This window comes from Chelonia mydas, chromosome 4, assembly GCF_015237465.2.
Source record: "Chelonia mydas isolate rCheMyd1 chromosome 4, rCheMyd1.pri.v2, whole genome shotgun sequence".
NCBI lineage: Eukaryota > Metazoa > Chordata > Testudines > Cheloniidae > Chelonia > Chelonia mydas.
In genome coordinates, this window is record NC_057852.1 from 22639282 (window position 1) to 22652486 (window position 13205).

The 13205-nt window shown below is 41.4% G+C and overlaps 1 protein-coding gene across 2 annotated transcripts in view; it reads left to right on the forward strand.

Annotated features, from left to right (window-relative positions):
- Positions 1–605: 605 nt before the first annotated feature.
- MMRN1 (multimerin 1) overlaps positions 606–13205 on the forward strand; it is a 65748-nt gene continuing 53148 nt past the window's right edge. For both annotated transcript variants that reach the window (XM_007052740.4, XM_027831865.3), the window contains exons 1-2: positions 606–1116; positions 3065–3757. In XM_007052740.4, the coding sequence (XP_007052802.3) occupies positions 1037–1116; positions 3065–3757 (773 nt within the window). In that variant the 5' untranslated portion in view covers positions 606–1036. The remainder of the gene's footprint in view (positions 1117–3064; positions 3758–13205) is intronic.

Here is a 13205-nt window from a genome sequence, read left to right on the forward strand (position 1 = left end):
ACGTCGCAAATTGAAAAACAAAATCACTAAAATATTATTTAGGTTTGCAGTAAATAAAAGATTTGACATATTAATAAATTCTCAGAAAGATAGAGAAATGAATTATAATTCATATTCCCACCATACGCACATAGGAATTGAAATTATGACATCTTCATTATTTTATTTGTATTTTTTTTTCATTTTTTTTTCATGTTATTTTTTCCTCAAATTTGGAACTCCATTTAACTTGGCATCTAGGCAACCGCCTAGTTTGCCTATATGGACGGGCCACCCCTGCGCGCAAACACACACACACTCTCTCTCTCTCTCTCACACACACACACTTTCTCTCACACACACTCTTTCTCTGTTTCATTCCTTCCTGTGATGGGGTGTTTACCCCACCCTTGCCTGGAAAAGGTTGATGGAGACTGAGAAGGGGGCTAATTAACCTGTCGTGGGGTGGTTACCCGCTCTGGCCCTGAGAGGGCTGAGCCCAGCCCGGAGAGAGGGCTGGGGCTATGGGGAAAAGCCCAGCCGGATTAAGGGAGCAGCAGTAGCTGTGGCCAGCTCAGTCAGGCCTAGCTGGCCCCTATAAGAGGCTGTGAGCCAGAAGCCCAGTCAGTCTCCCTCTGCCTGGGGAGGGAGAAGGTCCTGGCTGCAAGGTGCTGAGCAGGACACCTAGATTGGAGCAGGGCTGGGGAAGGGCCAGAGGAGCTGGGATCTCCAGCCTGGAAAGCCTCAGGCTGCAGGCCTGACTACAGGCCAAATAGGTGCAGGGTTGCAGAGGGGCAGCCCATGGGTAGGCGGAGGCAGCAGGCCCAAACCCCCTTGCCGGTGATGAGTGGTGTATACATTGCAGTTTGGCCCTGATATAAGGGGCTAAGTGGAGACTAGCAGTAGCCCAAACTGAGGTGAGGTGGGGTTAGAGGGTGGGGGGCATTCCCTTGGGTGGGAAGACCCAAAACCTGAGAGTGTAGGGGTATTGCCAGGGGGGAGCACCCCAGAGAAAGGGGCACTGGGTCCTGGGAGGGACACGGGGGCCAGCGGTGAGATGGATCACCTGCCTGCAGAGGATGCTCTGGGACTGGATGAGCTAATTCCCAGTGACTACCAGCAGGAGGCACCGCAGGGGTGAGTCTGAACCTTTACATAACCCAACAGGCCGCAGCTGAGGGGAATCAGGTAGCCAAGTAATCCCCTGACTGAATGAAAGATCCCACCTGAGGAGGAACAAGCTGGGCTGGGACTATAAAGACAGGAGATTGGAAGGAAAAAGGGGCTGGTAGGAAATGCTCTAGTTACTGCCTTGGAGAAGGGAGGTGTGTTTGAGCTGACAAACTTAGAGTCAAGGGGAGGCAAGCCAGGGCTCAGGGAAAGGTAGTAATCTTCTAGAAAAGACCAGACCTTGACTGTTGACTTGCGGGTCCCTGAGCTGGAACCTGGAGGAGAGGGTGGGCCCAGGTTTCCCTGCCAGCCGCTGAGAGAGTGGCACTGTGAAGCAGGGAGTGGGAAGACTCCCTAGGGCTGCTCGTAAAGACAGACTTTCCAACCCCCAGGAGGGCAAAATGCATCCGGTGACCTGGCTGGAGGGCTGAGTCACAAAGAAGCAGTAGCAGCTTGTGGCGTGAGAGAGAGGTGTGGGTTTGTGAGCAACTGTGGGAAAGGGTGTTGACCTAGTGAGCTATTCCCCACAGTGACCAGGAGGAAGTGCCAGTCTAGTGCTGAGTAGAGCATGCTGTCAACTCCCCCCTTGGTTCCTTAGTTCACTGTTGCCTGTTGTACTGTGAAGTCAAGACATCATCAGTGCTAAGGGGAGCTGAGTCTGTATCAACCACATAAAGACTTGATTCCCTCCATCGGCCTGATACATAGGCAGGAACCTTTAATGTAGCCCCATTAGTCACTGACTGCCCCACTCTACCTTTCATGGCCTGACAGATCTTCAGTCTATTCCCTATGGCTCCCAAAGCTCTCTTTAATACCTACTGCTGCCTGTTTTTCTTCCTTAGCTCCTCATGGTCTCTGTGCTGAGTGAAGATGGAGGAAGTCAGGCTGGCAGCATCAGAGGACAAAACTAGCCAATAGAACTCAAAATGTCCACTGGCTTTTCATCCCAGAGATAAAGCAGGTTAAAATGAGGACAGGGAATAAGTCTGTTTGTGTTTAAAATTAATGTTTTCAGAAATGGCCTGTGTCAGAGTTGCAATGGAAATGTGTGTGTGTGTGAGTTGCTGTGGCTCTTTAGTTAGAGGATGGGGGGACATTTTATAAGTGTGGGGAAAAAATTCAAAGAAGGTTCATTCAGAAAAGTTTCCTCTGCTAAAGTTAGTAAATCTTTGACCAAAGCTATTATAGAAAATTCAGTTGACCCACAAAGAGCATATATTAAATTTTGAGACTAAATTCAATTGTTAAATATAAAAAGGTCTTAAATTCAAAATTTGAATGCAACGTCAACTCTGGAGTTACTGCTAATGCGTCCATAATAACTATAGTACTCCTTGTCATAAACTTCAAAGTGCTCTGGTCCTACAGGGTAGTGTTACAAGGAAGGGGCCAGGTATTGGCTCATAGCATGTAGATAAAGTTGTTCTATTCATTTATACTTTTTCAGTCTAGTGCAAAGGCAATCTCTTCCCACCAGCTCCATTCCTGCAGCAGTTGTTTGCTTGAGTATTCAAACTCCAGTGAGAAACATGGCAAACATTACATAATGTACCAGTGTATTGAAGTCCACCCAAGTTCTTTTCTAGGGAACTCCATAGCAAGTTCACAGCAAATATGAACAACTAAGTGGCACATTTGAAAGTTCTGTGCATGGATACATGGAAAGGGAAATTACTTAACTGGTTTGTTCCCCCCCCACACACACCCCCAACTAACTTCACTGACAAAGTTTCCATGTACACATTGTGCCATTAATCTTCATCCTGTAGCTTCAGCAGATAACCCTTTTTATTCTTTTCCCCTAAGGCTTCCAGGCTCCAGGCCTGTAAGGGGGCACAGGTTGCAGAGAAACAGGAAATTGAGCTTCCTCAGTCAGTTTTGAAATACTAAAAACCTGTTTCCTCTTCTGCAGAAACAAAACTGGCAGAGCACTCTCCGTGCAGGTTCACTCTGAGAGCCGCGCCTCAGGAGGAGGAGAAGGCGGCTGCAGGACCCTCACACAAGGAATACGTGCAAGACATCGTGTGACTCTTACAAACCAACACAGGATGAAGGAGATAATCTTCTTATTGCTTCTATCTCACTTACAGAGTGGCAGCCTGGAATCTGCTACCACTGGCAAGCCCTGGCCCATGACTAGGGATGGTGAAACCCAGCCAAGCCATGCAGACTTGACTTCACCTCCTACTGCAACACATAGCCTCAGAAACCTGATGGCAACCCCTATATCCACCCCTTCTGAGACCCAAACAGCTGCAGCAAGTACATCATGGGAACATGCTGTGAAAATCACCCCTGCACCCATAGAAGAGGTTCAGGGATTGAAAACCCTGCCAGGGACCCAGGAGAAGAGAACCTCTACCCCTACAACACAGTCCAGTGGAAACGGCAATCGTGGTGGTGCTAATCCTAAGCAAGGAACCCTATCCAACAGCACAGGGAGTTTTCCACAGAGCACTCCTAGAAAGATACCTCCCCAACAAGGGGCTGTTAAAAACCAGCAAAGAACAGGGAACAGATCTCCCAGGCTGTCGTACTATAGCGCCACCAGCACTAAGAAGGATGCTGACTTCAAAAAATCCAGCTTTGAAACTACCCGAGGAAAGTAAGGAAAGCTACATATTTTATTCTCTTATCTTATTCTCTTATCTTATGAACTGCTTATAAAGGCCATGGACTATATCCTGGTCCTACTGAAATCAAAGGCAAAGTTCCTCTTGATTTCAATAGGACTTGGATTTGAGGAAGGCTGGGGTGGGGGGAAGCCAGGGCCAACATCTGTAGTCCATACTCAAGGTATGTCTACACTCAGTGTATCCAAGTCCATGCACCCACAACTGCAAACTCATGATTGCCAAGTTCCCTTGGCCCCCTAACATCATGCCCATTGTAGTGGCTGAGTAAAGACTACAGAGTTTTAGCCTGTCATGCTTATTATTTTAAACCCAATGTGCAAGTCCTCACTGTCATGTATGACTAGAATGGTAGATGGAATAACCTAATTATCTGTGGTCAATATACTTCAAGGTTTTAAGTAGCTGCCCACAACACACATTTTATTGTAGATGGTCTATGCCTGCTGTTATAGGCACTCATATTGAGCAGTGTGGTGTCTAAATTCTCCCTCTTGAATTTTCATTTTTGTGGGTTCAAGAGATTGCACACCCACTTCTTTGGGTGCACAAACATAGAGGCCTTTTAAAAAATGTTTGGCTTTGTGTTCTTGAACTGCCCCTCTTAAAGGATATGCAGTGGTGGTGAAGCCATGTTGGTCCCAGGAGATGAGAGACAAGGTGGGTGAAGTAATATCTCTTATTGGACGCATTTCTGTTTGAGTCTCTCACCAACAGAAGTGGGTCCAATAAAAGGTATTACTTCACCCACCTGGTCTCTTTGTTAAAGGGATCACAAACTATTAAAATATGAGGATGCCAAACAAAACGTTTTAATTGAAAGCCAAACCAAGTGGCATTGCAGCACAGTTAACATTCATGACTGGGTACTTGTTAGACCAACTGTCTTTAGTGAATAATCTCACCACTGGGCAGACTCGCTTGGGTGAGTCACTTATAGGGTGACCAGATGTCCCAATTTTATAGGGACAGTCCCAATTTTTGGGTCTTTCTTATGTCGACTCCTATTACCACCATCACCACACTCCCTGTCCTGATTTTTCACCCTTGCTGTCTAGTCTCCCTAGTCAGTTAGCTTGTTTGTGCCTCAATTTCTTAAACTTTAAATGGGGACAATAATCCTTACTTACCTCAATGAAGTGTTGAGGCTTCCTTAATTGTTAAGAGTTTGGATATTTGGCGGAATGATGCAAGGTGTTGCTATTTTTCAGGAATATCTATTGCTGTGTGGCTATACAATAGAGGTTTCCTTTTCTACAGTGCTTATTTAAATTTTAACATTAAAAATGTAGACTTGTTTTTCTTTTTAATTTAAACAAAATTAAACTCTTAAAAAACATCTCCATGCACATTATGCAGCAACCTGATCTAAAACCTTTGGGCAATGACCTTACTGGACTTTGGAGCAGGATCTGTGTACAAGTGATAACAGACACAAAAGTCTATTTGGTTTAACCTAGGAAGAGATTACAGTAAGGAGAGCACTTCCATAGAAGCAGTATTCCACTGAAGTTCTCTAAGATGAATATAGTGGGTTAAAACAAACTCCTTGTCACAGTGGGCTAGGTAAACTGAAGTTAAACTGGATCTCTCTATTGGTGAGAGATCATGGAACTGTATCACCAATTTTATATTTGTTTGAATCAAGAAATAGGTGATGGCTTTAACCCTTGATAAAACTGAAGTCCCTAGGCTTTTCCACATTAATTCAGCTTCCAGCTGGTGTAACTACTGACTAGGAAGTGGCATTTCTCAGCTTTTCTAAACCCCTCAAACAGCCATAGCCAACTCCGGCAGACCTCCCTTTGCAGTATCCCACAAATTTCAATTAATGTTCACAATACCACCATGGAATAGGTGCATATTGCCCCTATTTTGTAGATGGGGAAATGGATATAGAGGGTCAAACTCAGCCCTGGAGTAAGTGAGCTCACTGGAGTCACACCCATCAGGGCTGGATGTGACTCAGAAGTAGAAATTACCATACCTCATGTTAAATAGTACCTTTTTTCCATGAAGAGCCCCATGAAAGCTAGTGGGGTTACTTGAGGACTAAGCTACTTCTCAACACAAAAACCTTGTTTTGCTCAGACCCCATGCAGCAGGTGAAGTTGCAAAGCAAGAATTGGATATTGCATTCAGATACTCCAGGGATGAGTTGCAGTATAAGGCAATAAGATGGATCAGAATGCCAAACTCAAGCTGCATGACCTGTCACTCTGAGCTAACTCCTACAGTACCAGATTAGATTTCATCCTGATGGTCTTTCAGGTAGAATGGTTAATATTCTGCTTCTCATTCCAAGATCCTAATTCTCTGTCGTCCCATAATATAGGTCTAGTCATAACTATATGAGTATGTTTACAACAATTTAAGGAGACTGGGGTTCTATTCTAGGCTCTGTGACTGGCTTGCTGGGTGACCTTAGGCAAGTCATTTCACCTCTGCCTCAGTTTCGCCATCTAACATTTGGGGGTTCTGATACTGACCATCTTTGTTAAGCACTGTGAGATGAGATAAAAGTGCTATTTAAGAGCTAAGTATTAACTATTTTTAATAAATGTGGGTTTTTAACATCCCCACAAAGTACTTAAAGATGATTACAGATAACCCTTTTTTTTTTTTTTTGCAGTATGGTGTTAAATAAAAATAGACTGGCACAAGGTAAAACTTGATGTCAGTACATAAGGCTTTCTTTGAGTTTCCTTCATTGTGTAACACATGAGCATAGCACAATAGCGGGTTTTAATAGCTTTAAAGTGCATATCTTTAAGCTAATTTAGAAATCCAACTTGCCCTTTACTTTATTTTGAATGGGAACATCAATCTTTTGTTACATTCAGTTTGAAACAGACTCTTCCAGTGACCTTGTGTGAGCTATCTGACATCATACCCTTCATAGCAACCCAGTGTGTTAACATCTGTACAGGCACACTGCTGTCAAAAGGTTCGTGCACAATAGGCAGAGACCTTGAAGGGGAAGAGATAACAGGGGAAAAAACATAAGTTTATTTATCATATAAAAAGTGATGTATTTGGTGGAGGGAGGAACTCGGTTTCCAGTGCTGTCAAATGGAAATTCCCTCAGTGATACCTAACCTTGATTATCTGAATTTCTTCATTGTCCCAGAAGACAGTTGGACAATAAAGTTCTTTTGCATATTTACATATACATTACAGCATGCAAAAAATGCCTGTTTTTCACAAGCATTTTCATAAATTCATTCCTTTTGGTCAGTATTCAAAATTTTGTCCAAAAAATGGTCAAAATCAAATTTTGGAAAAATTCCATCAGTTTGCTGTGTGCTGCTTTGTTTGTGTATATGTGTATGCATATGCTTAACAGAAATATTTTTTTATTAAGTTTATCATAGTTTTAAATTTGGTACTAAATAATCATTATTAGTGATCACTTTATTTAGATAATACTCCCCCCACCAGGCCACTTCATGCTAGACAATCAAAGCAAAATAAAATTCACTATAGAAATCCATTAAAAAAATCCAAAAACAAGGGGATCCTACACAGAAATAGAATTAAAAACTGGAATAGCCACTTTAAAATTTTGTTTTCTAGCCTAATGTAGTTACATAAATGTGGTAAATACTTACTGGATACAGGGAGATTTAAGTTATTGTCCCTTTAGTTGGGGCATTCATGATAATATCTAATGGCAGGGTTATATCTGTTAACTGACAGTAATGTGCTCAGCACTACGTGATGCACAATGAAGACAGTGCTTGTGCCAAAGAGCTTCAACTCGAGTAGACAGAAACACCAAACATAGGCACTAACATACCGGATCAAAGCAGTGGCCCATGTAGTTTGGTATCCTGCGTCCAGTGGTGGCCAGGACCGGATGCTCCAGAGGAAGGTGCAAAAAGTTTTGCAGTAGGCAGTTATGGGATAACCTGCTTCAAAAAAGAATTTCCTCCTCTCCCATAATAAGCCCTAACACATGAGGGTTTTTGTCCCTTCATAACCTTTTTTTAAGCAGTTCCTTTTATATTTCTGGATTGTCATGTTATCCATATAGATGTCTAAAGCATTTCTGAATTCGGCCAAGCTCTTGGCCTCAGTGAGTTCCACAGTCTAATTGTACATCATGTGAAAAAATATTTCCCTGTATTTCTTTTGAATAGCCACCTTCACTTTCACTGAATGACCCTTTGAAGATGGGACTCTCAGAGAAACTCAGAGGGGAAAAACTAATTAGAGGTTTGGTTGATTTTGTATTCTGTTCAGTGTAGTTCTTTTCTTGTAGGGCATGCAGAAGAAATGAGTCTCAAAGAGGGGCATAATGTATCCATTGAACAGTATTAATACTTTTTGCCACCTCTCATCACTATACCAAAGGTTACCAAACACTCAAACTAGTTTCTGAGTGACAGAATAGGGTTTAGTTCTTTAAGTTAGTGGGTATTCCACACCACAGGGCTTCCACAATTGAACACTCAATGAGTGCTAGCTAATTAGAGGTGGGCCTGAGCAGTGAAAAATGGAGCCTGACACACAAAGTTGAACATTGCTCAGAACTGGATTATAGTCAGAGACCCTGTCTCTGTCTCCTTGTTATCTACTAAGTTAATTAATTAGTGAAGCACATTACTACTGTTGACTCCACATAAGACAAATATTAGTTGACTGGACAACCTGCACCAAAGCTAATTTTCCAGCTCAAATTGACTTGCTGGATGATATATGTGATCATTTTGGGCCCAGTTCTGTTCTCAGTTAGTGTACGTTCAGAGTAAGTCCATTGACTTTATGTGGGCAGAGCAGCATGACTGCAGCTAAACAGATCTTGCTATCCTTTTCCCATATCCAAGCCGAGCATGGCTATTCAGACTGGCCACTGGTCTCAGGAATTGGACTTAATTATGTTCCTAAAATGGAAAGTGCTATAGAAGCGCAAAACCTTACAATTGATTTTCAGTGGGCCTCGGAGAGAGAGCTGCTGTTTAATATTAACAACACTGGGTTGACAACTGTTATAGGGCATTACTGTTGTAAGTGTTGTAAAAAACTAAATCCTGAATTGATAGCAATTTACTGTTTTAGGACTAGTTGTCATTTAAATACTTAAAATGCCATATGCAAGAAAGTTACAATAAAAATTAAATCGAGAGTTGTTTTGGAACTACACCCTGGGGTCCAATATGATTCAAGGGTATTAATTTACAACAAAGGTTAGATTACTGCAATATTTCACTGCAAGTGGTAGTGTAATGATTTTATTATATTGGGGGTACAGAGCCGTCACAGGCTAATCCATACAGGATCTGAGACATCTATAAACCTACCCTTCCACCCCGACTATGCTGCTGCTCATTGCTATTATTACATCTATTAAGCAGAGAAAGGTTTAATAAACCCAACAACCATGATGGATTTGCTCAGTTGTCATAGCTGATGTGTGTGCTGCAGCAATTCCTAGACATAACCAGTGCTCTGAAATTATTAGCAGTTCCCTGTATGTTTTTTGTGATGTTTTTGACATGGAGGAACGTGTAGTGTGCCTAGAAATAAAAGCTGATGTGCAATGTTCACCAGTATAATCTGGCTGCTTCAATGACAGAGAATAGCTGTAAACCTGGTTTAACCAATTGGTTAAGCCACGTTTATGGACGCTTTGCATCACCAGAGTTGCACATGGTGGTGAATCTGGCCTTTTGGATTTTTAAGTTCAGAGGAGAGGGATTCTTGAGTGGATTTCGGAAGACCTTGGATATCCCTGTATTTTAAAGACACACCATTTTAAGCCCTGCTTTTTATCTTATCTGCTGGCTGTGATTACTGTACTTTCACAACGGTCTGTATGGAGAGAGGCCTCCTGTGTAAGATTGCTCTCGTAACTAGCTGGAGATACTTGAAGAGTGAGTGGTCCTCCACCTTCCTTCCCAAAGCCTAAATGAGTACTTCTGCAACATACCATTCCTCTCCAGTAGTGTAAGGAGCATGATGGTATTCCTGAACCTTGTCTCTAATCCCCCGGTCTAGCAGTTTTTAATTTTCCTATCTGTGTATTCTGAGCACATTTACTTCCATTATGATCCTAACGCCCGAAGTGTATTGCTAAACCGGGAACTGGCATTATTTCAGCAATTCATTGCTTTGTTATATGCTAGGTATTAGGGGTAATAATGTACCTCCATGGCTGGTCCATGTAACTACCTGATATGTCACTATAGCCCCGTGGCAAGGAAATGCTAATGTCCCAACAGAACTTTAACAGAGAATACTTACAAGAATGTCACTGATGAATGCAGAAGTGAAAGGTTTAGTATGGTTAAGTACTGATGGGTCACTAAACATGCTTCTGTAAGGTGACCAAGGAAAACCTGCACACTGCATGGACTTTTTCATTTAGCTAGGTTGAATAGGGCTGATACAGTTCAGGGAGATGGTGGGAGACTGATTTATTTGAATCAGTACTGCAACAGTGTTACGTTATGGATGATCACTCCCAGTAGTACTGTCCCATGCATGGAATGAATGGACAGGTGATGTAGTTCAGTTGTGATATTAATATTACAAATAACTACAATATATAGTTTGGGATGAGTCACTTTGGGGATTTGGCACACAGAGTGACAGTAAAGGCTACCTGAGGTTGTTGGAGTTCTGCTCTGCAGGTATCATAACACACTAAAAACTATCACTTATCTTTGCCTGCAACCGCTCAGGAAGGAAAGAAGGAGGTGTTACGTGACCTGCCCTGTAATTATGAAACTTAAGTGAAAATGCTAATTGCTGAAAACAAACATTGTGGCTTAGAAAAACAGCAACATCTAAAATGCAGGTTTTCTAAGCCTCAGGCTGGTGGTTAAGATTACAAGGTATTGGAGTGGCAGGCTCTGTTTTCTATGGTATTGGAAATACAGTACTAAAGGAATCCAGCCCATCTCTCCAAGTGGCATTTTGCAACATGAACTAGGAATTTATTACAGAGGAATAGCTCTTCCCTTAGCTCCTTCAGTAAGAGGCCAAATTGGGGTACTTAGTTTCCTCTTCAGATCAGATTGTGATGAAGTGATGCTCTAAATGCAGATGGTTCTGCTTTCTCAAGTCTGCAATATTTTTAAGGTGGTAATAACTGCTCCCGCTCTCCCCATTATACTAATTACTTTAATGATAGAGATGTTTGTTTATTCTCTATATAAAGGTAACACATAAGAACATATGTATTTAGTGGTTCGGTCTTAGTAACAATAAAATCGTGAGATAGAAGTAGTCAAGCGTGATTGCCTTTATTAATAAAGTTGCCTATATTATTAAGAATAGCTCATAATAAGAAGAGGTGTATGACACCTAATCTTTATGGAACCAAAGCTTGCAACCAATGACACGAATGACAGTCTGGTCCCAGTTCTGTCTGTTGGATCAGTAACCCAAACTTTATCTTTTATAGACTGTTGTCAAGCCATGACTTCCCTTTTTACACGTGACACTTACATATACCTCCTTTTCTCTGGTACATGTTGCAAACTTCCAAGTACATATTGCACTATCAAGACTTTCCACAATAATGTGGTTAGTACATTTTGCAGTTAAAAACACTTTTTCTGATACACAGGATATTATATGAAACATTCTACTCTTCCTAAACTAAATTTTCCACTCTTCGTAAAGGTTGCACAATTTAACATTATTATTGAAAATTATTCTTAAAGTTTGATAGGGGTTTAGTTCACTTAACAATAGGTCCTTTGTCTTAATGGTCAACATACGCTTTGTTTCACATTCCATGTGAGCAGCAAGTTTCTCACATTATTGTCACTTCTTCCCATTATACAGATTAAGATTACACTAACAACTTGGCCAGTTAGTGTTAGGATTTAGTTCTAAACCATTCACACAGGTCTGACATTCAGTTCTTTGCTTTATTTCTTATCAGGTGCACAGAAAATATGAACTCTCACAGATATGAATGCAATTAACACTTTAAAAAATTAATGCACTAATTCTTAGAATAAATGTGTCAAGAAAAAGAACAGCAGCTAGGTATCCCCATATGTTCTCATAAGGTCTTTCTTTTACCGCCTGTTTCTTGTGTGCTGAAAGTGGTTTAAAAGGCAGATTTCATACTGAAAATGAAGGAAGGGAAGATTCTGCCACTTGTGCTCCTAGTAAGTACTAAGGGCCTGATCCAAAGCCCACTGAAGTCCCTGGAAAAACTCCCATTGACTTCTGTGGGTTTTGCATCAGGGCCTTATCCTGTCCTCAGCTCCATGCAGTCACACTGAACTGCTAACTACTGTTACCGAGAAGGTGATGGTACTCAAACCACCGAAGTAATTGGGGGATACTTGGGTTTATCCAGGGGAAACTTTGTCCCACTAAGCATTATGGTATGTTTTAACATAAGCAATGTAAATATCATCTACAAAAGTAGGCAGTAAGTTAAAAGGATGATAGCATATGGGACTTCATGCTTGTGGCTGATTAGGTTATGGGAGATAATTATTCGAGAGAAAAGATCTCAAATTTAACTGTAACTATGATCTTTTTAGAGAATGGATATAGGTTGGTTTCTCAACTGTATTTTGAGGGCTTACTCTCAAACTAGGCTAATGGAAGTGTTTTTGAATGGTTAGTTTACACTTCGACTGCGGGAAATGTTGGTTATTTTGACTGAGCTCAGAAAGGTCAGGCGTACCTGGCAGTTGGACTTTGAAATAGTGGAGTAAAGGTCTCAAATCCCACCCCAGCTTACCTGACATGTCAGTCAAAGGATGGTCCTTATTTTGTCTGAGCAAGTTTACTGATCTCTAGAAATGATGATCAGCTAATAGGTGAGTAGAAGCTGAGGACTGACACTGCAACATTGGAAAGAAGATTTAATGGCTCATGATGTTAAATCAAAATTTGAATAAAACAAAGGGACTGTTCATTGTCCAAGATTTCAACATGCTATGTGCAACAAAGGAAATGAATGATGACAGAAAAGCATCTGTTTTGGAGAATGCAGGACAAAATGTCAGGGCCTTGAATCCTGAGAAAACAAATTGTACACCTTTATTTTTCCCCATTCTTCTATATCAACAAGAGTGCTCTCTCTCAGAATAAAAACTACATATTTAAAAGACAGCCTCCATTGCATATGGTACCATTACATGCAAAGTGATCTCAGCTGGCTGAATTCTGCAAATTTACTTCACATTTTGAACCTTTTTGCATTCCGTTTAGCATGGACAATGAAAATAGACTAGTCACTTTCACTTTCTATAGTCCATTTCTAGTCGTTTAAGCATTTTTTTAAATTTTCAATTAGGATTAATAAAATCAGAGATTTTAAGGCTAGAAGGGGCTATTACATTTATCTACTTTGACCTGCATGATACAGGCCACAGAACCTCATCCAATAATTTCCCCATCAAGTCCATAACTTTTGCTTGAGTTACAGCATATCTTTTAACA